Below are 27,946 nucleotides of genomic sequence, written 5' to 3'. Positions count from 1 at the left end.
AAAACAAAACAAAACAAAACAAAAAACTTACAGAATTATCATTAAGTCACATTGAATACTTTTTGTGGAGTCTTTTATCATACAAGGAAGTTGTATAATACTATTACTAATAGTATTTCTGGGCTGGGTGCGGTGGCTCATGCCTGCAATCCCAGCACTTTGGGAAGCCGAGGCAGGCAGATCACCTGAGGTCAGAAGTTCGAGACCAGCCTGGCCAACATGGTAAAACCCTGTCTCTACTAAAAATACAAAAATTAGCCGGATGTGGTGGTGGTCACCTGTAATCCTAGCTCTCGGGAGGCTGAAGCAAGAGAATCACTTGAACCTGGGAGGCAGAGGTTAGAATGAGCCGAGATCACACCACTGTCCTCCAGCCTGGGCAACAGAGTAACACTCTGTCTCAAAAGAAAAAAAACAAAATCCACACCCCAAAGTTGGTCTCAGTCACTCAAAAGGATTTATTGAGCACCTACTAAAAGTCTACCACCAGCTTACTGGAAGGCACAGTGACTACAGAAGCCTCAGCCCCACATCCTCCCATGTTCAGGTCTGGGGAGATCCTTCATGGCTCTTGAAAAGCTTTGAGGCCCGGTGCGGTGGCTCACGCCTGTAATCCCAGCACTTTGGGAGGCTGAGGCGGGTGGTCATTTGAGATCAGAAATTCAAAACCAGCAGGGCTGGGCACGGTGGCTCACACCTGTAATCCCAGCACTTGGGAGGCCGAGGCAGGCAGATCACGACGTTAGGAGATCGAGACCATCCTGGCTAACATGGTGAAACCCTGTCTCTACTAAAAATACAAAAAATTAGCCAAGCGTGGTGGCGGGCGCCTGTAGTCCCAGCTACTCGGGAGGCTGAGGCAGGAGAATGGCGTGAACCCAGGAGGTGAAGCTTGCAATGAGCCGAGATTGTGCCACTGCACTCCAACCTGGGTGACAGAGAAAGACTCTGTCTCAAAAAAAAAAAAAAAAAAAAAAAGTAGTTCAAAACCAGCCTGACCAACATGGTGAAACCCCGTCTCTACTAAAAATACAAAAATTAGCCGGGTGTGGTGGTGGGTGCCTGTAATCCCAGCTACTCGGGAGGCTAAGGCAGGAGAATTGCTTGAACCCATGAGGCGGAGGTTGCAGTGAGTCAAGATCGCACCACTGCCCTCCAGCCTGGGCAACAGAACGAGACTCCGTCTCAAAAAAAAAAAAAAAAAAAAAAAAGAAAGAAAACTTGATTCTGTCCTACGCTTTGTATGTACATCTCTCCCGGCTTCCTGAATTAGTAGTTGAACTGATTCTTATCTCCTTACTATTTTCTTTAAACTATCTCAAAGGAAATGCCTTTTTTCCAGTAAAAACACCTAAATTCCAGTATCACCTTAATTTGTCCTGATCTAGTATATTCTGCTCTTAAAAAAAAAAAAAAAAAAAAGAATAAAAGAGAAAAAAAGGAAAGGCATGGGGAGAATAAAGAAAAACCTTCATTTCTCCTTTCCTTATGTCTAAATAATGAGAACTCAAAAAGACTGAGGCTTAAGCACTTGCCTCATTAAGTGGAAAACTATCAAAATAAGAATTTCAAAGTAATAAAAAGTATTTGTCCACATCAACTATGTGCAGGACAATGTCCTGCCTTGTTTTATTTTTTATTTATGTGATCAAAAGTCAAATCTATGTAATTAGCAAAATGGCACAAGCTATTTACCCTTTTTTATTCTAAAAAATTGTGTAGAAGATTAGCAGTGAAACAATATATAATACACATACAAAAAAAACTGCTATTCCTGTCTACATTTCCAGATAAAACACAGGTGTCCCAAAAGCAATACAACAATGCAAGCTACTGTGAATGAGGTTGAAAATTTACAAGGGATGATTCCACGGGAGAGCACTTTTCCCCAAAAGAGCTTTCATCTTTGACAATGTGCTTCAGGCAGCTCATGCCAGAGAGGGCGTGACCAACACAGTATACCATCAAGATTACTGCTAAACTCCCTCATCTTGGGCACTCCATCAGTTTTCAAATACAGCAGAGTCAGAAACATGAAATTCTTCAATATAAACACACACAAGACACAGTAAAAAACCACATACTGAGAATGTACCAGTAGGACAAAATAAGAACAAGTGGACTTAAAATGCGGCAAAAAAGAAAACATCTTAACAGTCAAAATGAATGAATAGGCCGGGTGCGGTGGTTCACGCCTGTAATCCTAGCACTTTGGGAGGCCGAGGTCGGTGGATCACGAGGTCAGGAGTTCGAGACCAGCGTGGCCAGCATGGTGAAACCCTGTCTCAACTAAAATACAAAAAAAAAAAAAATTAGCTGAGCGTGGCAGCGTGTGCCTGTAGTCCCAGCTACTTGGGAGGCTGAGGCAGAAGAATTGCTTGAACCTGGGAGGCGGAGGTTGCAGTGAGATGAGATCGTGCCACTGCACTCCAGCCTGGCAACAGAGCAAGACTCCACCTCAAAAAAAAAAAAAAAAAGGGCCGGGCACGGTGGCACACGCCTGTAATCCCAGCACTTTGGGAGGACGAGGCAGGCCGATCACGAGGTCATGAAATTGAGACCATCCTGGCTAACACGGTAAAACCCCATCTCTACTAAAAATACAAAAAATTAGCTGGGCATGGTGGCAGGCGCCTGTAGTCCCAGCTACTCGGGAGGCTGAGGCAGGAAAATGGCATGAACCCAGGAGGCGGAGCTTGCAGTGAGCCAAGACTGCACCACTGCACTCCAGCCTGGGCGACAGAGCCAGACTCCGTCTCAAAAAAAAAAAAAAAGACTATCACCTACCTACAGGAAAAGCTCAAATGCCTTAGTATGAAAAACAAAAACCTTCACAATCTAGGCTGGGCGCAGTGGCTCACGCCTGTAATCTCAGCACTTTGGGAGGCTGAGGCAGGTGGATCACCTGAGGTCAGGAGTTCAGGACCAGGCTGGCTAACCTGGTGAAACCCCATCTCCACTAAAAATACAAAAATTAGCTGAGCGTGGTGGCGGGCGCCTGTAATACCAGCTACTCAGGAGGCTGAGGCAGGAGAATCACTTGAACAGGGGAGGTGGAGGTTGCAGTGAGCCAAGATCACGCCACTGTACTCCAGCCTGGGCGACAAAGCGAGACTCCGTATCAAAAAAAAAATGAATAAGAGAAGTTGGTATCTTTTCTAAAGCATAAATGTGTTCTACTTAGACGTTTAAATGACTATCACCTACCTACAGGAAAAGCTCAAATGCCTTGGTATGAAAAACAAAACCCTTCACAACCTTAGTACAATCTACTACTCTAAAGTCATCTTGGCAGGGCGTGGTGGCTCACGCCCTTGGGAGGCCAAGGTACGTGGATCACCTGAGGTCAGGAGTTTGAGACCAGCCTGGCCAACATGGGGAAACGTCGTCTCTAATAAAAATTAAAAAATTAGCTGGATGTGGTGGCAGGCACCTGTAATCCCAGCTACTCGTGAGGCTGAAGCAGGGGAATCACTTGAACATGGGAGGTGGAGGTTGCAGTGAGCCAAGATCACACCACTGCACTCCAGCCTGGGCAACAGAGTGAGACTCTGTCACAAAAAAAAAAAAAAAAAAAAAAAAAAGAAGTCATCTCCCACCACCTCTTCCAAGCAACCATGTCACCATCCTTTTCTGCCAGTCTATCTCTGTGCACTGTTCTCGGCCTATGTGCCCATACCACTTTCTGTTAAACCGCAATTCATCTTTCAAATTGGAAGGGTCATTCATCTCAGTAGAGCCTTTCCCAGTGTCCCAGGCAGTAGTCTCCCCCTCTAAGCTGCTGCCCAATCACAAAAGACCATACACATCTCCAGACACACCAAATAAAGGATGAGAGAATGGAATGAAAGGGATACAATGGCTGGGTGCAGTGGCTCACGCCTGTAATCCAGCACTTTGGGAGGCCAAGGCGGGCGGATCACGAGGTCAGGAGATTGAGACCATCCTGGCTAACACAGTGAAACCCTGCCTCTACTAAAAATACAAAAAAAATTGGCCGGGCACAGTGGTGGGTGCCTGTAGTCCCAGCTACTCGGGAGGCTGAGGCAGGAGAATGGCGTGAACCTGGGAGGTGGAGCTTGCAGTGAGCCGAGACCACGCCACTGCACTCCGGCCTGGGCAACAGAGCGAGACTCCCTCTCAAAAAAGAAAGAAGAAAGGGGTACAGAAGTGGATATAGGGAATGGGAGGGGAAAAGAAAGTCTATATCCATTCATAAAGTTCACTGCTGGCCAGGCACGGTGACTCACACCTGTAATCCCAGCACTTTGGGAGGCCAAGGCAAACGGATCACCTGAGGTCAGGAGTTCGAGACCAGCTTGACCAACATGGTGAAACCCCGTCTCTGGTAAAAACACAAAATTAGCCAGGCGTGGTGGCGCATGCCTGTAATCCTAGATACTTGGGAGACTGAGGCAGGAGAATCGCTTGAACCCAGGAGGTGGAGGCTGCAGTGAGTCAAGATCCCACCATTGCACTCTAGTCTGGTGACATGGCAAGACTCCGTCTCAAGAAAAAAAAAAAAGTTCACTGTTGACCCTTAGCAACACAGCAGTTCCAATTCCGTACCAAATCAATATCCCCTTTCAGAAATACTACTCTGTAAAGGTACCCAGAAATAGCAATGGCAAAGTGGTATTGACAAGAATGTAACCTAGAGACCTTGTATACCTTACCTCCTTCTTCCTTGACTTCTTCACTAGGCTCTCCTGAAAAAGGCTCCTTTAGGGTAAGATGATCACATCTGTCTTCTTGGGTAACTGGCCCAGGCCTGAGTGTCATTTTTTTCCCTCTCTTTGAGCCAGTAGCGTGGAGTTTTCCTTTACCAATGTGTATATTAAGGGGGTGAAAAGACTCCAAGGAAGGTAGGGTGATTCCCTGAGAGATGGCCACATCAACACCTTCTAGAATTGGTACATTTGTGTTCTGGGTGAGCATTCCAGAGCTCAGAGATGTATCCTCCATACCAAGCTGATTTCCTGCATCCTGCAAAGATTGTACTTCGAAGCCAGCTACTCTGCCATGACTTGGATCCCAGGATAGTGACACCGAACTCAAGTCCTTAACCTGGTCAGATTCTGGTTTAACGGCTGATTCTAGGTCTACGTTGTTTTCCTCTTGATTGCCTTTATGCTGTAGGGACTCTGTCACTGTAGTTCTTCTCTTCTTACAGGGCAACATTTTAAAAGTCCCACTTTTGTTCCATTCTGAAAGAATAAAAAGTTCTTAGTGCCTTCATATTAATTAAAAGTAATAACATTTACTAAATTATCTTTTCATTTATTCATGTTCGATCATGAACACAATACTTCACACCAAATGCACAATTTCCCTTTAGGTGGAAGTTGAGAGACAGTGGTTAAGTGACTGAGCTCAAATCTCAACTCTACTGATTACTACTGATGGACTACTGTTACCTAGGCCAAGTGATTTAACCTCGCAAGTCTTCAGTACCCTCAACAGTAAAAAAGAATTGCTCTTACTTCATAGAATTGTTACAATTAAAGAGTAAGTGATTAATAAACACTGTGGGTTTATTTTTGTGTTTTTTTGTTTTTGTTTTTGTTTTTGAGACAGAGTCTCACTCTGTCTCCCAAGCTGGAGTGCAGTGGCCCGATCTCGGTTCACTGCAACCTCTGCCTCTCGCGTTTTACGCCATTCTCCTGCCTCAGCCTCCTGAATAGCTGGGACTACAGGCGTGCACCACCTACACCTGGCTAATTTTTTTTGTATTTTTAGTAGAGATGGGGTTTCACCGTGTTAGCCAGGATGGTCTCGAACTCCTGACCTTGAGATCCACCCGCCTCAGCCTCCCAAAGTGCTGGGATTACAGGCGTGAGCCACCGCGTCCAGCAAACATTGTTATTATTACCATCAGGGTGGTAGACTAGCATGATGCTGAGAGTAAACTGTGGAATCAGACTGTCTGGATGTTTCCCAAGTCACCTTCTCTCCAGCTTTATGACCTTGTGGAAGTTACTCAACCTGAATCTCAGTGTCTTCAGCTATAAAATGGAATATAGTAGCATCTACTTCATTAGATGGTAAATGATCAATACATGTTTGCTATTGCTGTTTTCATAAACAGGTATTTCCATTAATAGAAACAAATCAAAAGCAAAGTGTGATTGTTTAAAAGGTTAGGCTATGTTGGCTGGGCACGAGATGGCTCACGTCTGTAATCCCAACACTTTGGGAGGCCGAGGTGGGCAGATTACCTGAGGTCAGGAGTTCGAGACCAGCCTGATCAACATAGAGAAACCCTGTCTCTACTAAAAATACAAAATTAGCCAGGCGTGGTGGCACACGCCTGTGATCCCAGCTACTCCAGAGGCTGAGGCAGGACAATCACTTGAACCCGGAGACAGAGGTTGCAGTGAGCCGAGATCGCTCGCCATTGCACTCCAGCCTGGGCAACAAGAGCGAAACTCCATCTCAAAAAAAAAAAAAAAAGGTTAGGCTATATTAACAACAAACTTTGTGTTGAAACAAGGAACATAAGAGTCCTACTATCCTCTGCGCTATGTTACTTCTTGGCTTTTTGCTTCAATTCTAGTTATCACATTTTAAGGGCATTACTGACCTAAACCAGAGGGTATCCTCTATGTTCTTTTAGTATCTGTTTGCAAACCTCTTTTACAGTACTTATCAGTTTTGTAATGGTCTCTCATCTTTCTCTGTCTCATCTCCTTCCTCCAAAACTATCAGCTTTTCGAGAAACAGGATTATTTCAACTCATATCCCTAATATCCAGCAGTATCTGGGTTTTTTGTTGTTTTTTTTTGTTTTTTTGAGACGGAGTCTTGCTCTGTAGCCCAGGCTGGAGTGCAGTGGCGCGATCTCGGCTCACTGCAAGCTCCACCTCCCAGGTTCACGCCATACTCCTGCCTCAGCCTCCCGAGTAGCTGGGACCACAGGCGCCCGCCACCGCGCCCAGCTAATTTTTTGTATTTTTAGTAGAGACGGGGTTTCACCATGTTAGCCAGGATGGTCTCGATCTCCTGACCTCGTGATCCGCCCGCCTCGGCCTCCCAAAGTGCTGGGATTACAGGCGTGAGCCACCGCGCCCAGCCTGGGTTTTTTTTTTTGAAACAAGGTCTTGCTCTGTCACCCAGGCTGCACTGCAGTGGCACGAACATAGTTCGCTGCAGCCTCTACCTCCTGGGCTCAAGCGATGCTCCCACCTCAGCCTCCCAAGTCATTGGGATTACGGTCCCATCCAAGCCACTGCACCAGTTCAGTATTTGGGTATTGTAGATACTCAATGTATCACTGAGTATTGATACTCAATGTGTCACTGAATATTGTAGATACTCAATGAATGCTCCCTGAATAATAAATGAAACAGAGGTTAAACAACTTATTCTGTGCAGCATTTGGGCCAAATGTTAAGCATTATATAAAAACTGATAGTGGCTTGGTGCAGTGGCTCACGCCTGTAATCCCAACACTCTGGGAGGCCAAGGCGAGCGGATAACAAGGTCAGGAGTTCGAGACCAGCCTGGTCAATACGGTGAAACGCTGTCTCTACTAAAAAATACAAAAATTAGCCAGGCATGGTGGTGGGCACCTGTAGTCCCAGCTTCTTGGGAGGCTGAGGCAGGAGAATCGCTTGAACCCGGGAGGTGGAGGTTGCAGTGGGCCAAGATCATGCCACTGCACTCCACCCTGGGCAACAGAGGGAGACTCTGTCAAAAAAAAAAAAAAAAAAAAAGGGATCTTATTACCCAGGAAAACTTTACTGTCAGAAATAGATCCAATAATAGAATAAGCCGCCTTGTGTTAGATCACTGGCAATGTTCAAGCGAAGCCTGAATGTCCACTTATCAGAGTACTAGATGAAAGCCTGAACGAGAGAACTGAAAAATAAAAGTTCTTTGTAACTCTAAGCGTCTAAGGTTAGATTTCTCTTTCTTTCTTTTCTTTCTTTCTCTCTCTCTCTCTCTTTCTTTCCAGAGACAAGGTCTCGCTCTGTTGCCCAGACCAGAGTGCAGTGGCAAGATCCTAGTTCACTGCAGCCTCAGACTCCTGGGCTCCAATGACCCTCTGGCCTCGGCCTCCCGAGTAGCTGGGACTACAAGGCACTTGCCACCACCCTCAACGACTTTTTTTCTTTTTTTTTTTTTTGTAGAGACGGGGTCTCGATTTGTTACCCAGGCTGGTCTCACACTCCTGGCCTCAAGCGATCCTCCCGCCCCAGCCTCCCAAAGTGCTAGGATTAGAGGCGTGAGCCACCGCGCCCGACCTACAGTTAGTTTTAAACCTCCCTTCTGTTTCTCCAAGACATTAGGGGAGATTCTCCATCCCCTCAATCAACTGATGTAATTAAAACTCAGTAATTAAAGCTCAATAAAACATGAAGATTTCGTTGATTCCTGTGAGAGATGGTGGTGACCTTATAAGAAATAGAATGGGAGTAGCCAGGGCAGCTCTTTTATTTCACAGATAATTACTGAGATCAAAAAAAGGGGAAAAAAAGAAAAAGAAAGAAAGAAAAAGGAAAGAAAGACAGCTACTTCAGCTCCAGGCACCTCAAACACAGCAGTAGCTCGACAGAGTCCACTTTTTTGGGAACCCAAGTCGGCCCAGCAGGGTGAATGAATGCCAATGTGGAGGCAGCCCCGGCACGGCCCTCTCCTAGGAAAACATTTTCAAAAGGGGTCCTAACCGCGCTTCCACCTCGGTGCCCAGGGCTGGCTCCAGTCCCCATTCCCAACTAGACACTGGACTTCACGCCCTTAACTTCCGCCACGCACCCAGCGCCCACCCTCAGACCCGACCTTCTCAACCTGGACATCGTTCGTCCAGGTGTCCCAGCTCCCACCTGCCTCTTCCCATCCCACCACACACAAACCTGTACCCTCACCAGCCGGCCTGATTCCACGGAAACGGCTTTGGCACCACCGGAAGTCAGCCAACAACAGCGAATTGCGTGCGCGTCCCCGAGCCTCGGAGCGCCGCGCCGCAGGGCATCAAGGAGCATGCGCCTAACACTATGCGCCACCCCATTTTAGGGCAGAGTGAAGCCACAACGTTAGTGCGTCAGTTATTGGCAAAAAAATTTAAAGGCACTACTTGGCTTTCTCTGCCCATGGAGTTATCCTACTCAAAACTGAGGTTAAGATTCAGTGGTTTAGATTAACAGCTAATTTGGGGGCCAGGCGCGGTGGCTCACGCCTGTAATCCCGGCACCTTGGGAGACGGAGGCGGGCGGATTACCTGAGGTCGGGACTTCAAGATCAGCCTGGCTAACATGGTGAAACCCCGTCTCTACTAAATATACAAAATTAGCTGGGCGTGGTGGCGCACGCCTGTAATCCCAGCTACTCTGGAGGCTGAGGCAGGAGAATCGCTTGAACCCGGGAGACGGAGGTTGCAGTGAGCCGGCATCGTGCCACTGCACTCCAACCTGAGCGACAGTGAGACTCTGTATCAAAAAAAAAAAAAAAAAAAAAAAAGATTAACAACTAATTTTTCTCACTACGAGTCACCTGGAACACAGGACCAAGGGACTGAAGAAGTCATAAAATGCCAGAAAAAGAAGTCTCTAAATTACAAATAGTGCAGGCTCCTGATTAAAACTAAGGCACTCTTGGACTCAGGCTATAGTAATTATTCATATATGTACAATATTCTGCATTTTACAAAATGCTCTCATATTTTCTTAGGTGACTTGGTCTCCACAATAGACTGTAAGATTATTATATCATATTCCAGTTTGCACAGGACAAAGTTCTGGCTCAGCTGAGTAGGTGATTTCACAACGGTACACAGACAGCTATCAAGGAGAATCAGGTATTAAGTCTCCTAACTCTAGCTAATAATGCATTGACCCAGTGTCCAGGAGGCTGCCTGGGGTGTAACAGATGTTCAATAATTCAATACGTGCTTTTTGAATGAGCGAATGAATGAATGACTTCTAAAATGATGTTATTTCCACTTTTCTAGAAAAACAGAATGTCTGGAATCCACGGAGATTAAAAAAATAATAAAATAAAAACAGAATGTCAAAAGGTGGAAAAATACTTTCAACCCCCTCATTTTACAGGTAAACCACCAACACAAATTTATACATTTGAACTAATCCTATCTGTAAACAGAATCCAACGGATGAAATTATCCACAGCCAAAATGAAGGTTGAAATTTATGCAAACATGGCAGTAGTCTGACTCTAACCTGAATCACACCAACTCTCCCAAATACCAAGGAAGACTCCAGAAGCTCGGAGTTTCATGTGTGTTGTTCTTTTACCTACAGAATACACAGATCTTTCGGTTTGGCCTCTCTCATACGAAACCCTAAGCACTTGAGGTTCATGAAAAAAATTCAACTGTGATTAACTTTGGCACTTTTCATTAGTTTTTTTGTTTTTGTTTTTTTTTTTTTAAAAAAAAAACAGCTTTACATACCACAATATCCATCTGTTTTACGTGTACAACCAAATTTTTTTTTTTTTTTTTTTTTTTTTTTGAGACGGAGTCTTATTCTGTTGCCCAGGCTGGAGTGCAGTGGCGCGATCTCGGTTCACTGCAACCTCCACCTCCTGGGCTCAAGCGATCCTCGTGTCTCAGCCTCCCAAGTAGCGTGTGCCACCACGCCCGGCTAATCTTTGTATTTTTAGTAGAGACGGGGGTTTCACCATGCTGGCCAGGCTGGTCTCGAACTCCTGACCTCAAGTAATCTGCCCGCCTTGGCCTCCCAAAGGTTTGGGATTACAGGCATGAGCCACCGTGCCCGGCTGTTTTTTTAAAATTAGTAAATGTTCAGAGTTGTGCAACCATCCCCAGGTTTGGTCTTTCATCAGAGTTTCTGAGGTTTAAGACAGTTTCCATCCACTGTGAAATATAAGCCTAAAAAAAAAGTTCCGTAATAACCTTTAGCGGTCTCAGAAATGCATAATGATGGCAGTCGATACTGAAATCCAGGCAGCACAGAATTTTATTTTCCCAAAATTCTGGAACTCAGGACCGAGAACATTTTGCTGCTGTATTAAAGCCCAGAAAACTGAAATCAGAGGATTTCATATAATAATCTACCTATGCTTCTTACCCTTCAGTACTTTCTCGTTTTGGAACCACAGCGCGTCAGTGGGCGGGGCCTCATTCTCGGGAAAACTCGGCGGTGGGAGGAGTCCCCTCCGGGAGAGCTTCCTGAAGGGGGCGAGGCCTGACTTCCGTAATCTTTCGGAAGAGGCGGAGTCTTCTTCCGAGGACCATTCGGAAGAGGCGGAGTCTTCTTCCGAGGACCATTCGGAAGAAGGCGGAGCCTACCTCGCATCAGGACCAGTCTGACTGCACCTGCATCCTTAGCTCAGAGCATCCCCGTAGCATCTTAAGAGCTGAGCGCAGCTGACAACTAGGGGCCGGACCGTCGCAGGAGGCGTCCGCTGGATACCTTCCCCCTTCCCTGACCTAGAGCTCTACAGCTGCTGCCTCGGTACTGACCGAGGGTTCCCAGAGCTGTCTCACCATTGCAAAAACGTTATAGCAACAGCCTCTGATTACGACATGGCTGAGATCACCAATATCCGACCTAGCTTTGGTAAGTAGACTCGGGAAAACTAAGCTTGAGGTGGTCAGAATGGTTGCAAGGCCAAGGGGGCCCAGCGGCAGGGCAGAGAATGCAGCCCAGACCAGAGCCTTCAAAATGCCAGCCCCACTAAAATCGGGCCTGTGGTGGTGGGTAGTGGGTAGTGGGCAGTTGACAGTGCATGAACTTGAGCTATGGGCTGCAGGGACTGGCAGGGCCTGAGCCACACCGAGGGTGGGGAAGTCCAGGATGCTAAAACCTTGTATGGTGCACTGTCAGCACTGCTGGAGGTGAGAAACAGCAAGCGTGCGGAGGATGTGAACCCCTCCTTCTGGGGGAGGAGAGGTGGGGTAGGCCAAGCCCTCCCCCTTGGGGCACACAGGGCGGTGCCCCTTCCTCCCCCTCCCATTCCTAAGGGCTGCGGGGGAGGGAAGTGACAAGGGGGATGGGGCATCAAGATGGCAGCTTGAAGACTGTGGGCCGTGTGGCTGGCAGCCAGGGGAGGCGGCGGCCTCTGGGGAAAGAGGGGTGCGGGGGTGGGGAGCAAAAAGGAAGCCACTCCTTAAGCCGGTCAGCTGGATGCTGGGGCTAGGAGGAAACGTGAGCCCTGCAAGCTCCATTCCGCATCGTAATGGTGGGGTCCATCCGATGCTACCAAATGGCGCTTGGCGCTGCTGGGCTGGGGGATGACGTGATGTCTATTTCTGGGCCTCCTGGCAGCGCCGAGGCTCTCCTTCCGGGGCCTTTGTTCCCTGTTTCCCTGGGCCGCCTTTTCAAAAAGGGGGACTGACCAGCGTTGATGCTGGCGGGGGCGCGATCCAGGCCGGAGAGGGAGGGGCGAAAGAGGCCCAGCCCGGGGGAGGCCGCTTTGTGTACCGCAGAAAGCATTACGTCATTTCAGAGCGGCTGGTCCCCGACCCAGCCCTGTGGGCTCCAAGATTAGTTTTACACTCCCTGGAGCAGAAAGTGGAGTGGAAAATAGGGAAGAAGGTGGCAAAGACAAGCTTGAGAAGGAAGTTTTTTCCTCTTTGGGGACTCCCGCATTATATGCTAAAGGAGCAAACTTCCTGTGTTATGCTTTCCTGATCAAATAAATAAAATATAATTGCCCTGCTTCTCCTTGATTCAGTTTAGATGGGGGAAGCCAGTGAGAGTTGCTGCCAAAGAACCTTCTTATTCCTTCAGGGATTCTATCCCTCAGACAATCCAGTAGGTTTGAGCATTGGGACTCCAGTTTTTAGGGTGGAGACACAATCCAGCTAGGAAATGGCTTTTCTCATTCCTGAATAAGAGGTACAGTGAAATGAGCAGAATCCAGTGTGCTCTATCCCCTCAGAATAAGGAAGAAGAAATCAAATCAGATGTGTTCAGATAACTGATCTTCACACTCATTAACTACTTGTTCTCACTTATTCCCCAAGGCTAAATCTTGATTGTATTTTTTCTTCCACTTCACCTTCCGCATCTTTATTCTTTGAGTTCTAAGTTTCCAAAACAAAAGTCCCTTTCATGATCACATGAGCAATCCATGATTTCTTCCTGTTCTTTTTCTTCTTATTCCCTTCCAACAGATTCCTTTCTCTAACTGCAGTTCCAGAATCCTTGAAAAAAGGAGATGGTGTGGAACATAATATAGTGATTTCTCTTAGAGGGACTATTATTGGGAAAGGGAAAATAAATTATATCAGCCTGTTACATACTACATTTTATTTAATCCTAACAAATACCCTCGAGTGTATGTATTATTATATATACTTGCCAGACAAGGAAACCAAGGCTCAGAAATAAAATAACTTGGCTAAAGCCAAACAAATGACTAACGGTAACACTAGTTTGTTTTTGTTTTTGAGACGGAGTTTCGATCTTGTTGCCCAGGTTGGAGTGCAATGGCATGATCTTGGCCCACCACAACCTCTGCCTCCTGGGTTCAAGCGATTATCCTGCCTCAGCCTCCCAAGTAGCTGGGATTACAGACAAGTGCCACCACACCCGGCTAATTTTGTATTTTTAGTAGAGATGGGGTTTATCCATGTTGGTCAGGCTGGTCTTGAACTCCCGACCTCAGGTGATCTGCCCACCTTGGCCTCCCAAAGTGCTGGGATTACAGGTGTGAGCCACTGCACCTGGCCAATGCTAGGATTTAAACCAATGTCTGGCTGAAGCCAAAATTTCTTCTCATTCCATTGTATTATATTTGTCTACTTGACTGCGAAAGGCTATGTTTAGGAAAGGGGGTGTCAATAAAAGCAGTTCTGGTCAGAAGCTGAAGGAGCTGGCCAATAGCCCAGATGTGTCTTGCAGGTCTTTAAACCATTACAGAGGATCTCCTACATAGAGAACTACCACTTCCAACTTTTTCACATCTCATAGAGTACTTCATTTCAAATGCCACAGCACTTGGGTGATACACCAAGCCAACACTCAATTATCCATGACCATGGAGGACAAAAGGAGCGAGAAGCACAGGTCACTGCAATTTATAGCTACTTTAAAACACTCACTTCAGCCATTAGTTTCAACTTCCATTTCCCACCAAGCTTTGGACTAAAGCAAGACAGAGAGCTCTAGGTTTTAATATCTTTGATGATTCTAGCTCATTGTCTTGGTTTCAGGGAGAGAGGCAAGAGTTAACAAATACTAAAATGAAGAAAGAACAGCAAAAATAGGAAACAAGGCCAGGGGGAACAACTAGATAATTCAAAGATGCGTTCATCTGTTTCTCTTCTTTTCCTTCTCTATCCTCCTGGAATATGAGAATTCTTCATCTTCTCTCTTTTCTACCCTATCTCCATTTTCTAACAATAAAAGTTGATGCATTGTAAATATGTAAGCAGCAGTGGGTTGCCCCCCACCCCCCCCCACCCCCCCGCCGCCGCACTGCTGCAGGGAATAAATCTATGATAGAGCCAAAAGAATTGCCCAGGTGTCTCCTAATCTAAGCCTTCAGATCTCTCTTTATGATCATTCCAAAAAATATGCCTGTCTTGGTAGTTTCCTGTGTTCCTCTTCTCATAGAGACAGTGTTCAGTTTCACTAATGAGTAGCAAACAATTTGCAGGAAAGCACCTGATTGATGAATGGAGAGCCACTTCCTTAGGCTGTGCCCATTCTTAATGGCAACTGAATCCAATTAGTTGTTCAACCAAATATTTACTGAACTCCTATTAGAAGCAAGAGACTCTTGAGGGATTCAAAGATCCATAGGATATTGTTCCTGCCTGCCTTCAAGTAGCTTACTACCAAGGCTGTCTCCATTTTGTGGAAACTTTCCCTAAAAGCTATTTCATTTAATACTTTGAGACTAAACACTATTATTATTCGGTATGGATATAGACATGGTCACCTTGATTTATTTTGTTAATAATGTTTTGCTCCTTATCTATATTATTTTAAAATGAACCCGGGTACAGTGGGTCGTGCTTATAATTCCAGCGACTCAAGAGACTGAGGCAAGAGGATCTTGAGGCCAGGAATTCAAAACCAGACTGGGCAACATAGCACCTTGTCTCTAAAAAAAATTTTTTTTAATTAGCCAGGCATAGTGGCATGGTCCTGTAGTCCCAGCTATTCAGGAGTCTAGGGTAGTAAGATTGCTTGAGCCCAGGAGTTCAAGGCTGCAGTGAGCTGTGATTGCACCACTGCACTGCAGCCTGGGCCACAGAGTGAGACCACGTCTCTAAAAAAAAATAACAATAAATATATATTTTAAATAAAATGTAACTCTTCCTTGGTTAGGCATGGTGGCTTACACCTGTAATCCCAGCAATTTGGTGGAGACTAAAGCAGAATTGCTTGAGCCCAGGAGTTCAAGACCACCTGGGCAATATAGTGAAGACTCATCTCTAAAAAAAATTTAAAAATTAGCTGGGCATGGTGGCTCATGCCTGTAATCCTAGCACTTTGGGGGGCCAAGGCTGGCAGATCACTTGAGGTCAGGAGTTCGAGACCAGCATGGCCAATATGGTGAAACCCCGTCTCTACTAAAAATACAAAAACTGGCCAGGTGTAGTGGCACGTGCTGGTAATCCCAGCTACTCAGGAAGCTGAGGCAGGAGAATCACTTGAACCAGGGAGGCAGAGGTTGCAGTGAGCCGAGATCGCGCCATTGCACTCAAGTCTGGGCAAAGCAAGACTCCGTCTCAAAAAAAAAAAAAATTAACCAGGCATGATGGCACATGCCTGTAGTCCCAGTTCCTTAGGAGGCTGAGGCAAGAAGATCATTTGAACTGGGGAGGTCAAAGCTTCAGTAAGCTGCGATCATGCATGCCACTGCACTCCAGCCTGAGTGACATGGTGAAATTCCATCTCTGCAAAAAATACGAAAATTAGCCAGGTGTGATGGCATGTGCCTGTAGTCCCAGCTACTCAGGAGGCTGAGGCAGGAGGATCACTTGAGCCCAGGTGGTGGAGGTTGCAGTGGGCCAAGCTTGTGCCACTGCACTTCAGCCTAGGCAATAAAATGAGACGCTGTCTCAAAAGAAATAAAAAAAGTAAGCTCTACCACAATGCCTGGCAGGGACATATAAATTTACACAAAAAATAGCAATTTTATTATTGTCACTGCTATACACAATATTACATGTATATTATGACCAGTGCAGATGAAATTATACCTGCCTCTCATGTAATCTGGACATTATGCTCATAGTATTGTGCTCATGATGCTCATAGGCTTTCTAGAGAAGATAAACCCTTCATCTAGGTTTGGAGGGAAGAAAAAGCCATGGATTGGTTGGAGAGGATAGGAGAGGATACCTCTAATAGAAGGGAAAACAGTAGGCATTATACTAATTATAGTCCAAGATTGTGGTTGCCTAAATTCCTAAGTCATTTTTGACTCATCAAGTGAGGTTATTGACTATAAATAGGTTTTTGAGTCCAAATAGAAATTTACATTTATCCCTGATGTATGTAATCATCTTGACTCAATCCTTTTTTTTTTTTTTTTTTTGAGATGGAGTCTCACTCTGTCACCCAGAATGGAGTGCAGTAGCACAATCTCAGCTCACTGCAGCCTCCGCCTCCGAGGTTCAAGCTATTCTCCTGCCTCAGCCTCCCAGGTAGCTGGGATTACAGGCACCTGCCACCATGCCAGGCTAATTTTTGAATTTTTAGTAGAGACAGGGTTTCCCCATGTTGGCCAGGCTGGTCTCGAACTCCTGACCTCAGGTGATCTGCCTACCTCAGCCTCCCAAAGTGCTGGGATTACAGGCATGAGCCACCGCACCAGGCCTCAATCCTCTCTTTCTAATCTGCGGAGGCTGTTTTGAATTCACTGACTCTTTTGTTCACTGAACGCTTACTACATGCCGCATAGTTCTAGGACGTGGGACTATAGCAGTGAACAAAACAGACAAAGTTGCTGTTTTATTAAGCTTGTCTAGTGATCAAAGACAGATAATAAATATATGTCAGGATAATAAGCTCCATGAAGAAAATTAAGGAAGGGTGATGGGGACATTATCTTACTTGGGGGCAGACAGGAAATATTTCCCTCATCCAGTGAGGTTCGAGGCTCACGATAAGTGAAGCAGTGAGCTGCACAGATGCCTGATACAAGAATGCTTCAGGCCGGGCGCAGTGGCTCATGCCTGTAATCCCAGCACTTTGGGAGGCCGAGGCGATTGGATCACTTGCGGTTGGGAGTTCGAGACCAGCCTGACCAACGTGGAGAAACCCTGTCTCTACTAAAAATACAAAAATTAGCCGGACATGGTGGCGCATGCCTGTAATCCCAGCTACTCGGGAGGCTGAGGCAGGAGAATTGCTTGAACTCTGGAGGCGGAGGTTGTGGTGAGCCGTGATCGCGCCATTGTACTTCAGCCTGGGCAACAAGTGCAAAACTCCGTCTCAAAAAAAAAAAAAAAGAATGTTCCAGAAAGAATCGGGGAAATGCTGGAATTATGTCTATTTCCTTTTCTTTTTTTTCCTCGCTCTGTTGCCCAGGCTGGAGTGCAGTGGCACGATTTTAACTCACTGCAACCTCCACCTCCTGGGCTCAAGTGATCCTCTTACCTTGGCCTCCCAAATAGCTGGGACTACAGGCATGTGCCACCATGCCCTGCTAATTTTTGTAATTTTTTTGTGTAGAGATGGGGTTTTGCCATGTTGCCCAGGCTACATTTATTTCCTTAGTTCTCCCTCCCTTCCAAGTGGTCCCCTAAAAAGTAAAGTGGAAAAAACTATAGGCCTAATCTGGACCTTTAAAGCCTAAACCCAATTTAGCCTCAATGAACTTGAGGGAGCGAAGAAACTTGAGGTTCCAATTTTTGTGGGAAAAGATAAGACTAGGGTAAGGGAAACAAAAAAATCTATTTCTCTTTCTCTTTTTTTTTTTTCTTTTTTTTTTTTTGAGATGGGGTCTCGGTCTTTTGCCCAGGCTGGAGTGCAGTGGCACGATCTCAGCTCACTGCAACCTCTGCCTCCCAGGTTCAAGCGATTCTCCTGCATCAGCCTCCCAAGTAGCTGGGATTATAGGCACATGCCACCACGCCCAGCTAATTTTTTATATTTTTAGTAGAGACGGGGTTTCACCATGTTGGTCAGTCTGGTCTTGAACTCCTGACCTCAAATGATCCACCCGCCTCAGCCTCCCAAAGTGCCGGGATTACAAGTGTGAGCCACTGCACCCAGCCTTGTATTTTATATACCTGGGAGCTAAAATTTTGGAACATATTTTAAAAGTACATAAACCCAGAATTCTTCCTTTTGGCACCCATCCATTTTTACTACCCTGAACACCCTACCAAGACCATCTAAACTCGGCTCCACACCCTTCCACCCTAGCCTGACAGCGAGTCAGTCAGTGCAGGCCCTGTTCTGGATGCTATGGAATATCCTGAAACCAAACATCTTGTGTAACAGTTGAAGTGAACAGGTGCTCATGTAAAAAGGTGATCTTAGAACACGTACAGAGCAGCTTTATGTGAAGCACAAATCAGTATGAGCAAACCAAGTCTATAAGTGCTGAGAGAAGGTCTAGAAAAGAACATAGAGTCAAGTGGGGTGCTTCAGAGAAGGCTTTCTAGAGAAGGCTGGGAGGAAAAGCCGTGGAGTGGTTGGAGAGGTTGGGAGAGGGTGCCTCTAATAGAAGGGAAAAATTCTGAAGCCCAGATGAGCACATTTCGCTTTAGAGGCTAGATTGAAGATTAGCTTGGCTCCAGCAGTGGCAATGAGCAGGGGAGATCTAGACAGGAGGTAAAGTCCACCCGCCCTGACACATCTCTGATCTCTGCCTTCAGATGTGTCACCGGTGGTGGCCGGCCTCATCGGGGCCTCCGTGCTGGTGGTGTGTGTCTCGGTGACCGTCTTTGTCTGGTCATGCTGCCACCAGCAGGCAGAGAAGAAGCACAAGAACCCACCATACAAGTTTATTCACATGCTCAAAGGCATCAGCATATACCCAGAGACCCTCAGCAACAAGAAGAAAATCATCAAAGTGCGGAGAGACAAAGATGGTCCTGGGAGGGAAGGTGGACGTAGGAACCTGTTGGTGGACGCAGCAGAGGCTGGCCTGCTAAGCCGAGACAAAGATCCCAGGGGGCCTAGCTCTGGATCTTGTATAGACCAATTACCCATCAAAATGGACTATGGGGAAGAACTAAGGAGCCCTATTACAAGCCTGACCCCTGGGGAGAGCAAAACCACCTCTCCATCATCTCCAGAGGAGGATGTCATGCTAGGATCCCTCACCTTCTCAGTGGACTATAACTTCCCGAAAAAAGCCCTGGTGGTGACAATCCAGGAGGCCCATGGGCTGCCAGTGATGGATGACCAGACCCAGGGATCTGACCCCTACATCAAAATGACCATCCTTCCTGACAAACGGCATCGGGTGAAGACCAGAGTGCTGCGGAAGACCCTGGACCCTGTGTTTGATGAGACCTTCACCTTCTATGGCATCCCCTACAGCCAGCTGCAGGACCTGGTGCTGCACTTCCTCGTCCTCAGCTTTGACCGCTTCTCTCGGGATGATGTCATTGGCGAGGTCATGGTGCCACTGGCAGGGGTGGACCCCAGCACAGGCAAGGTACAACTGACCAGGGACATCATCAAAAGGAATATCCAGGTGAGTAGGAAGTGTGTGTTGGGGAGCAATGGTAGGTTGGGGGAGAAAATATCTCAGGGGATAAATGGGAGGGGGAGGGGAGTGGGTTGGGTGGCAAAGAAGGGCTATAGAGAGGAAGCTCTTGGCTGTCAAGGATAAGCAGTGGTCAGAGTAAGACAGAGGGCCTGGCAGATTAGGTCTCCTCTAAGAAGCAACTTCCTGAGGAGAGAAGGTCCAATAGCTTTCACCATTTCACTTAGTGGTTGGCATCCTGATGCTGTCCAGCTTACTTGGAACAGGCTGGCCTACCATTTGTAGATCCTTCATTATATCAGGGATATGGGGGCTAATTTCCTCTCCAAAATGATGTGATCTTCCTCCAGTGAATTTATTTTTCACAGCTGAGAAGCTGTGACAATAATTCAGTAATTTTTCCCTCAGCTTCCCTTTCCCAACCCTAACCTAGGGGTGTAAATGATACCATGTACATGTCTTTTTTTTTTTTTTTTTTTTTTTTGAGACAGAGTTTCACTCTTGTCGCCCAGGCTGGAGTGCAATGGCGCAATCTCAGCTCATTGCAACCCCCACCGCCCGGGTTCAAGCTATTCTCCTGCCTCAGCCTCCCGAGTAGCTGGGATTGCAAGCACCCATCACCACGCCTGGCTAATTTTTTGTATTTTTAGTAGAAACGGGGATTCACCATGTTAGCCTGGCTAGTCTTGAACTTCTATCCTCAGGTGATCCACCTGCCTCGGACTCCAAAAGTACTGGGATTACAGGCATGAGCCACTGCACCCAGCCGTCATGCACATGTCTTCTTATGACCATTTTACAATGCAATTCAATGAATTGCTTCACCCTTCTAGGCCCAAACCTTTGCCATAGACACTTCCCCTCTCTCCATTTCTCCTGTCCTCCCTCTTTGTATTAGAAGAGGGACGAGGGCCCTCCATCCTGCCTTCTCTCTCCCTCTTCCCACTGGACCGACATTGGCTCTTGAGTTGTAATTTCAGGAGCACAGTAAGTGTAGCCCCACCCAATCCCATTAGTTCATTTATTTCTTCCACAACTGGGGAGGCAGTGAAATGCTGCAGTTAAACACTTGGGCTCCAGAATTGGACTGCACGACTTTACTCTCCAGCTTACCACTTGCCAGCCGTGTGACACGGGTGAGTTACTCGACCCCTCTAAGCCTCTATTTTCTCATTTGTAAAATGGAGCTGATAATATTGTCTTCCTTACAGAGAATCAAATGAGATAATATGCCTGGCATATGATTGCCCTTGAAGAAGTTTCACTTTATTGAAGGAGAAAGACAAATATTTTTTGTAATTACTGTATAGTGAGTATGGTAGGTGCTATGAAAGAAGTTGTTGAAATTTTAAACTTAGAGTTTCATGTCTTTTTCAGGGTATAACATAAGTGGTTAAAATAGCAAGGACTTTGAAGTCAGACCTGAGTTTAAATCCAAATTCCACCAGCTAAATGACCTTGGGCAAGCTGCTTCACTTTCGCTAAGTCTCAGTTTCTTATGGGAATAGAGTAGGATGATGATTTTATATAGCTACTAGGACACAGTGAGCCTTCAATAAATTGTGACCGTTACTATTATTGTTATTCCTATTATTAGTCAAGTTTGATACCTGGGTGATGCATGTGGTTTGTAAATATTTATATTTTGTTTTGACACAGTGAAGGAAGACAAGGGAGGAATCGGTGAAGGAGGTTAGGAAAGAATTTCGAGGCCACTAGAAACAACCGCACATCTCCCAGAAAAAGCTCTGCCTGTGGGCAGATCATACTTATTTCTTGATACCTTTTTTACCTACAAGTCCTCACTGGACTCAGTGGGTAGACAGGAGGCTCAGGACTGGATAGAAGAGGCTCCTAAGTTAGCAGGTGCAGAGTGTGCAGTGAGTACCCAGGAACAAGGTTTGCCTGCTGAAGAAGGGTACTGTGCCAAGTCTGGGTGGGGGACAGCAGGGAGCACACTTTGTGTGTGTGTATTCTTGCCTTCTCTGCTCTGTAGTAGGCACCTGTCCCCCTGCAGCCAGCCCGGTCCTGCCTTTCATTGCCTGAAGGAACTGCTACTGCCACCTGGCACACTCAGATCCATGTCACAGGGGCCAGGGAAGTCCAAGAATCTTGAAGAATATTAGACACACTTGTGATTGTGATTTAGGGTAGAGGTGGCCCTCAGGACATCTGGCCCCAAGAAGGGTTTATTGAGGTTATGTTCGTCCACCTAATACAAGGGCTCCTTGGCTAGAAAATCACTCTGAAAGAGGTTCTGCTAATTATAGGAAAACTTGGTGAACGTCAGAGCATAAACAAGACACTGCCACAACATCTTGTGGTTCTCAATGCCAGGATACAATGAGACATCCCAGAGTCCAGCCCTGAAGGGGTTTTCGCATCCTCTGAGACTGGAATCAGAAGGTGTGAACAGAAATGGAAGCAGTGGCCTGTTTCATCCCCTTCTCTCCCCTCCCCTGTCCCATCTTGTTTCCTCAGGGCTCTGCCGACCCATTCTGCTGTTTCCGTATTCCCTTCACAGCAGCTCCCATCCTCCACTCCTTCACTTGTCTACCTCTCCTTGAAGGAGGAGCCTTTCCAATACACCCTTCCCTGTGACTCCAACCTTGGTAAAGTCACCAACCAGCTGGACTCCTCCAGACAGCTATACACTTGCAGCCCAAGGCTGGGAGTAGAACATGGCTCTGTGCCAAGCTGCAGCTGGGAAGAGACTGGCAATGAAAGGGACTGATTTGGGCTGGGAACAAAACAGCCTCAAATCAAGGGCCCTGGACACAGCACAGACAATGGCATTTGCTAAGCTGCCAGGGGCTCTTGGCAAGAGCCACATTTCTTTCCACTTTATTAACTCCCTTGAGGAGGGATAAGCCAGGGCTAGGATCCTGAGCAACACATGCCCTGGAGGAGGCCCGAGATAGGATACCCAGAGCCTGTGCAGCCCCACCCTAGAGCCTTCCAGCCTCCCAGGCTTCCTAAACCCATTTTCCCAACCAGCGCCCGTAGGCAGGACTATGTTCCATCTGAGCCATGGCTGTCATCTCCCTAGTCACTCATCCACTAGGTTCCCTAGAAGTGCAGGCTGCAAATGTCTATCCCAAATCCTCCCTACCATAGCAAAGTAGGATCTCCCCTTGGTGAACGTGAGCTAGAGCTGCCCTGGACCATGCCACACTGGCTGTAAAGGGCGTTTTCCTGGTCTGGATTACATAGACCAGGAAAAAGCTACTGCACTCTAGCCTGGATGACAGAATGAGACCCTGTCTCAAAATAAAAAATTTAAAAAAAAAAAAAAGAAAAGAAAATATGGCCAGGCACAGTGGCTCACCCCTGTTAATACTAGCACTTTGGAAGGCCAAGGCGGGAAGATTGCTTGAACCCGGGAGTTTGAGGTTGCAGTGAGCTATTACCACAAACTGCACTCCAGACTGGGCAACAGATCATGTATGTGTATTGCAGGGAGGAAAAGGGGGATGGGATTGAATGTTAAGGTTTTGTTTTCCCATGGTTGTGATTTAGGCTAGAGGTGGCCCTCAGTACGTCTGGCCCCAAGAAGGGTTTATTGAGCTTATGATGGTCCACCTAATACAAGGGCTCCTTGGCTAGAAAATCACTCTGAAAGAGGTTCTGCTAATTATAGGAAAACAGACTATCCCTTGCCTAAGTATTATTTCTTCTGAGTGTATTCTTTAGGACCACTGTTCCTGTTCCTCTGTTCCACTGAAGGAGCAAGGAGATTGACCTCAGAGAGCCGAGCCCCGCAGCTCTGTCAGGCATGAGAAAATCCTTTCTCCCCCTTGTCCTTCTGCTTGCCTGCCCCCCAACAGGGCCTTTGCCTCACTAGGCCAAGGGGCTGGGAAACAGAGCTTGCTCACAGCCTTCAATGGCTCTTTCAAAAGAAAGAGCCATTGACATAGCTACTTGGAATGGGAATTGGGTAGAAAGAGAAAGGGAGGGGGCTTGAGGGAATGACATTAAACTGCCTTCAATGCAGAATGGAGTGGCATTCAGGTGGTGTTGTGGCTACAGACTTGGGCATCACAAAGCGGCGCTGAGTGGGGATGGGCATGCTGCCCGTGTGAGATGGCCCAAGGTGAAGGAGGGATCAGATGGAGGACAGTTGCCTGAGGAGTGATTTTAAGGGAGAAAAAAATGAAAAGGGTAACCAGAAGTTGTCAACTTTCCCAAAAAACTAGGAAAGAGGCATGGGGATTTTGATTAGGAAGATTATCCTAGAATGGATGATTTAGGATACAGAATTTTAAATAAGTAATCGGGAAACCTAAGCTATAATCTTGTCATTCGTGTTATTCTTGCAAATAAAACTGTGCTTTTAAAATCAAATGTCGGCTAGGCGCGGTGTCTCAGGCCTGTAATCCCAGCACTTTGGGAGGCCGAGGCAGGCAGATCACAAGGTCAAAAGATTGAGACCATCCTGGCCAACATGGTGAAACCCCGTTTCTACTAAAAATACAAAAATTAGCTGGGCGTGGTGGCACGTGCCTGTAGTCCCAGCTACTCAGGAGGCTGAGGCAGGAGAATTGCTTGAACCCGGGAGACAGAGGTTGCAGTGAGCCAAGATCATGCCACTGCACTCCAGCCTGGCGACAGAGCAAGACTGCGTCTCAAAAAAAAAGAAATCAAACGTTGCTTTTCCCCTCACCTATCCTTCCTCTGTATATAAAGTTAGAATCATATTTAAAGACTGCATATTTAGTATTTAGATACTCAGTATTGAAGGATGGCCCCAGAAATGGATATATCAAACCTAGCTAACATTTTATTATTATTCATGGAAACAGAGGGGAGCAGTAGCCAAAACAATGCAAAAGTCCTTTCTAGATCAGTGCCGTCTAATGATGATAGAAATGTTCTATATTTGCACCATGCAGTGTGGTAGCTACTAGCTACATGTCGCTATTGAGCACTTGAAATGTGGCTAGTGTAACTGAGGAACTATAATTTTAATTTCATTTAATTTAAATTAAAATGTAAATAGGCACGTGTAGCTAGTGGCTACTGTATTGGATAGCTCAGTTCTGAATGTTTTGGAATCCATTCAATTTTCTTTTCCATATGGGATTACTTTTCATTTGATGTGGCTAATAGTAAAAATGAGTTTATATTCACTGATTACATTCTGATTTCTGGCAAAAGGAAAAAGCCCAGAAGTATACTGGTTGGCAAGGGCAACCAGACTGTAATTCAAAACTGGCTGAGGGCCAGGCATGGTGGCTCACGCCTATAATTCCAGCACTTAAGGAGGCTAAGGTGGGCGGATGGCTTCCACTCAGGAGATCAAGACCAGCCTGGCCAACGTGGCGGAAACCCCAGAGGTGGTGATTCACGCCGGTAATCCCAGCTACTCAGGAGGCTGAGACACCAGAATCGCTTGAACCCAAGAGGTGGGGGTTACCGTGAGCTGAGATCGTGCCACTGCACTCCAACCTGGGTGACAGAGCAAGACCCTGTCTCGAGGGGAAAAACAAACAAAACAAACAAAAACACATTGGCTGAGGGACCAAGCATGGTGGCTCACACCTGTATTCCCAGCACTTTGGGAGGCTGAGACGGATAGATCACTTGAGCCCAGGAGTTTGAGACCAGCCTGGGCAACATAGCAAAACCCCATCTTTACCAAAAATACAAAAATTAGCTGAGCCTGGTAGCACATGCCTGTAGTCCCATCTACTCAGGATGCTGAGTTGGGAGGATCACTTGAGCCCTGGATGTCAAGGCTGCAGTGAGTGCACACCACTGCACTCCAGCCTGGGCAAGAGAGTGAGACCCTATCTCAAAAATAAAAATAAGGCCGGGCGCAGTGGCTTACGCCTGTAATCCCAGCACTTTGGGAGGCCGAGGCAGGCGGATCACGAGGTCAGGAGATAGAGACCATCCTGGCTAACACGGTGAAACCCCGTCTCTACTAAAAATACAAAAAATTAGCCGGGCATGGTGGCAGGTGCCTGTAGTCCCAGCTACTCAGGAGGCTGAGCCAGGAGAATGGCCTGAACCCGGGAGGCGGAGGTTGCAGTGAGCCGAGATTGCGCCACTGCACTCCAGCCTGGGTGACAGAGCAAGATTCCGTCTCAAAAAAATAAAAATAAAAATAATAAAAATAAAATAAAACTGGCTGAGGATACTTTCCATGGATACGATTAAGAGCTGACAATAGGCCGGGCATGGTGACTCACGCCTGTAATCCCAGCACTTTGGGAGGCTGAGGCAGGCAGATCATGAGGTCAGGAGTTCGAGACCAGCCTGGCCAATGTAGCGAAACCCCGTCTTTACTAAAAATACAAAAATTACCCGGGCATGGTGACATGCGCCTGTAGTCCCAGCTACTCGGGAGGCTGAGGCAGGAGAATTGCTTGAACCCAGGAGGTGGAGGTTGCAGTAAGCCATCGCACCACTGCACTCCAGCCTGTGTGACAGAGCGAGACTTCATCTCAAAAAAAAAAAAAAGAGCTGACAATACATATGTTATGGGTAAGGACAAAATGTGGGGCTTCTCTCTAGCAGAGAAAAAACATGAAAATATTTTTAAAGTTGATCCCCTTTTGTATTTCAATTTCAAAAGCTAAGGAGTGGGTTTAAACCTTGGTTAGATTTTTTTTTTTTCTGAGACAGTCTCACTCTGTCGCCCAGGCTGGAGTGCAGTGGCACGATTTCAGCTCACTGCAAACTCCACCTCCTGGGTTCAAGCGATTCTCCTGCCTCAGCCTCCTGAGTAGCTGGGATTACAGGTGTGCACCATCATGCCCCACTAATTTTTTGTATTTTTAGTAGACGGGGTTTCACCATGTTGGCCAGGCTGGTTTTGAACTCCTGACCTCAAGTGATCTGCCCTCCTCGGCCTCCAAAGTGTTAGCATTACAGGCGTGAGCCACCATACCCAGCCTAGTCAGTTATTTTTTATGCCCTGTGAGAGACATTTCCATATGCTCCTAGGACGAAACATAGACTCAATAAATTTTTAAAATCATGTGAAATATCACAGTTTCATTCCTGGAGATGACTTAGGGCCTACAATCAAAGCACAAACTATTAGGCTTATTTCTTGTTTTTTATTGATGAGTTAATTGGCATATTTGCTGCCGCTGTTCTTTCCTGCACCAGACATACCTGAGTAGATAGTGAACTAGCCTGGGAACTTCTTAAGGGTAGGATTCCTCAGTATCCATCTTTTCAGCCCTAGCTTCTAGCAGAGAGTGCCTGGCACTTAATAAGTGCCTAACAAGTCATTTTTGTGGGTGTGTGGTGTATATAAGGTTGGTGATGAGCATAGTCTATTTTTGCTCAATTTAAGAATTCCTGGAGTAGATGACATTTCTTTGGGGCTTTGAAGAATACAAGGAATAAGGGTGATCGTGGGGGTATGATTTTGTCCCAAATTTAACTTATTATGTTCTACATTCCTCAAAACTCACCTCCCTTTTTTTTTTTTTTTTTTTTCTTTTGAGACGGAGTCTCGCTCCGTCTCCCAGGCTGGAGTGCAGTGGCGCGATCTCGGCTCAGTTCAAGCTCCGCTTTCCAGGTTCACGCCATTCTCCTGCCTCAGCCTCCCGAGTAGCTGGGACCACAGGCGCCCGCCACCACGCCCGGCTAATTTTTTTGTATTTTTAGTAGAGACGGGTTTTCACCGTGTTAGCCAGGATGGTCCCGATCTCCTGACCTCGTGATCCGTCCGCCTCGGCCTCCCAAAGTGCTGTGATTACAGGCGTGAGCCACTGCACCCGGCCAAAACTCACCTCCTTTTGTTTTCTTTATCCCAGCCTCATCCCCACTTTCTAAAGCTAAAAACACAAGAAATAGTCCACCCTTTCCTCCCTCTTCCCTACGCTTCACAGCCAATTAACTGCCCAAGCCTAAAAACCCCTGACAATTCTTCCTGAGACATATTTTACCTCCATGTCCATCTCCTCTGCCACAGCCCTAGTTCCAGTCCCAATCATTTCTTCTGTAGCACGTTGCTACAGAACAACAGAGTCTGCTTTTTTGAGATGGAGTCTCACTCTGTCGCCCAGGCTGGAGTGCAGTGGCGTGATCAAGGTTCACCTCAACCTCCACCTCCTTGGTTCAAGCGATTCTCCTGCCTCAGCCTCCTGAGTAGCTGGGGTTACAGGCACCCGCCACCACACCCGGCTAATTTTTCTATTTCTTTTTTTTTTTTTTTTTTTTTTTCCTGAGACGGAGTCTTGCTCTGTTGCCCAAGCTGGAGTGCAGTGACTGCGATCTCAGCTCACTGCAAGCTCTGCCTCCTGGGTTCACGCCATTCTCCTGCCTCAGCCTCCCAAGTAGCTGGGACTACAGGCACCCGCCACCATGCTTGGCTA

At 46.6% G+C, this 27,946-nt stretch overlaps 2 protein-coding genes across 11 annotated transcripts in view; one reads left to right on the top strand and one right to left on the bottom strand.

The window, feature by feature from the left end:
- GON4L (gon-4 like) overlaps nucleotides 1-11,164 on the bottom strand; it is a 109,923-nt gene extending 98,759 nt beyond the window's left edge. For 6 of the 9 annotated variants that reach the window (XM_024928448.4, XM_055100477.2, XM_063604646.1 and 3 more), the window contains exons 1-2: nucleotides 8,855-8,966; nucleotides 4,677-5,207 (exon numbers count right to left, since the gene is read on the bottom strand). In XM_024928448.4, coding sequence (XP_024784216.4) covers nucleotides 4,677-5,181 — 505 coding nt within the window. In that variant the 5' untranslated portion in view covers nucleotides 5,182-5,207; nucleotides 8,855-8,966. Of the gene's footprint in view, nucleotides 1-4,676; nucleotides 5,208-8,854; nucleotides 8,973-9,219; nucleotides 9,610-11,050 lie in introns of those variants that run through there. The other 3 variants (XM_034937113.3, XM_063604640.1, XM_034937112.3) reach the window with 3 other exon arrangements.
- A 138-nt stretch (nucleotides 11,165-11,302) lies between these two features.
- Nucleotides 11,303-27,946, top strand: part of SYT11 (synaptotagmin 11) — a 24,703-nt gene continuing 8,059 nt past the window's right edge. For both annotated transcript variants that reach the window (XM_003821087.6, XM_008974592.5), the window contains exons 1-2: nucleotides 11,303-11,542; nucleotides 18,772-19,598. In XM_003821087.6, coding sequence (XP_003821135.3) covers nucleotides 11,509-11,542; nucleotides 18,772-19,598 — 861 coding nt within the window. In that variant the 5' untranslated portion in view covers nucleotides 11,303-11,508. The remainder of the gene's footprint in view (nucleotides 11,543-18,771; nucleotides 19,599-27,946) is intronic.

This window comes from Pan paniscus, chromosome 1 (genome assembly GCF_029289425.2).
Source record: "Pan paniscus chromosome 1, NHGRI_mPanPan1-v2.0_pri, whole genome shotgun sequence".
NCBI classification, from domain to species: Eukaryota; Metazoa; Chordata; class Mammalia; order Primates; family Hominidae; genus Pan; species Pan paniscus.
This window is presented reverse-complemented; position numbering and strand designations above follow the sequence as displayed.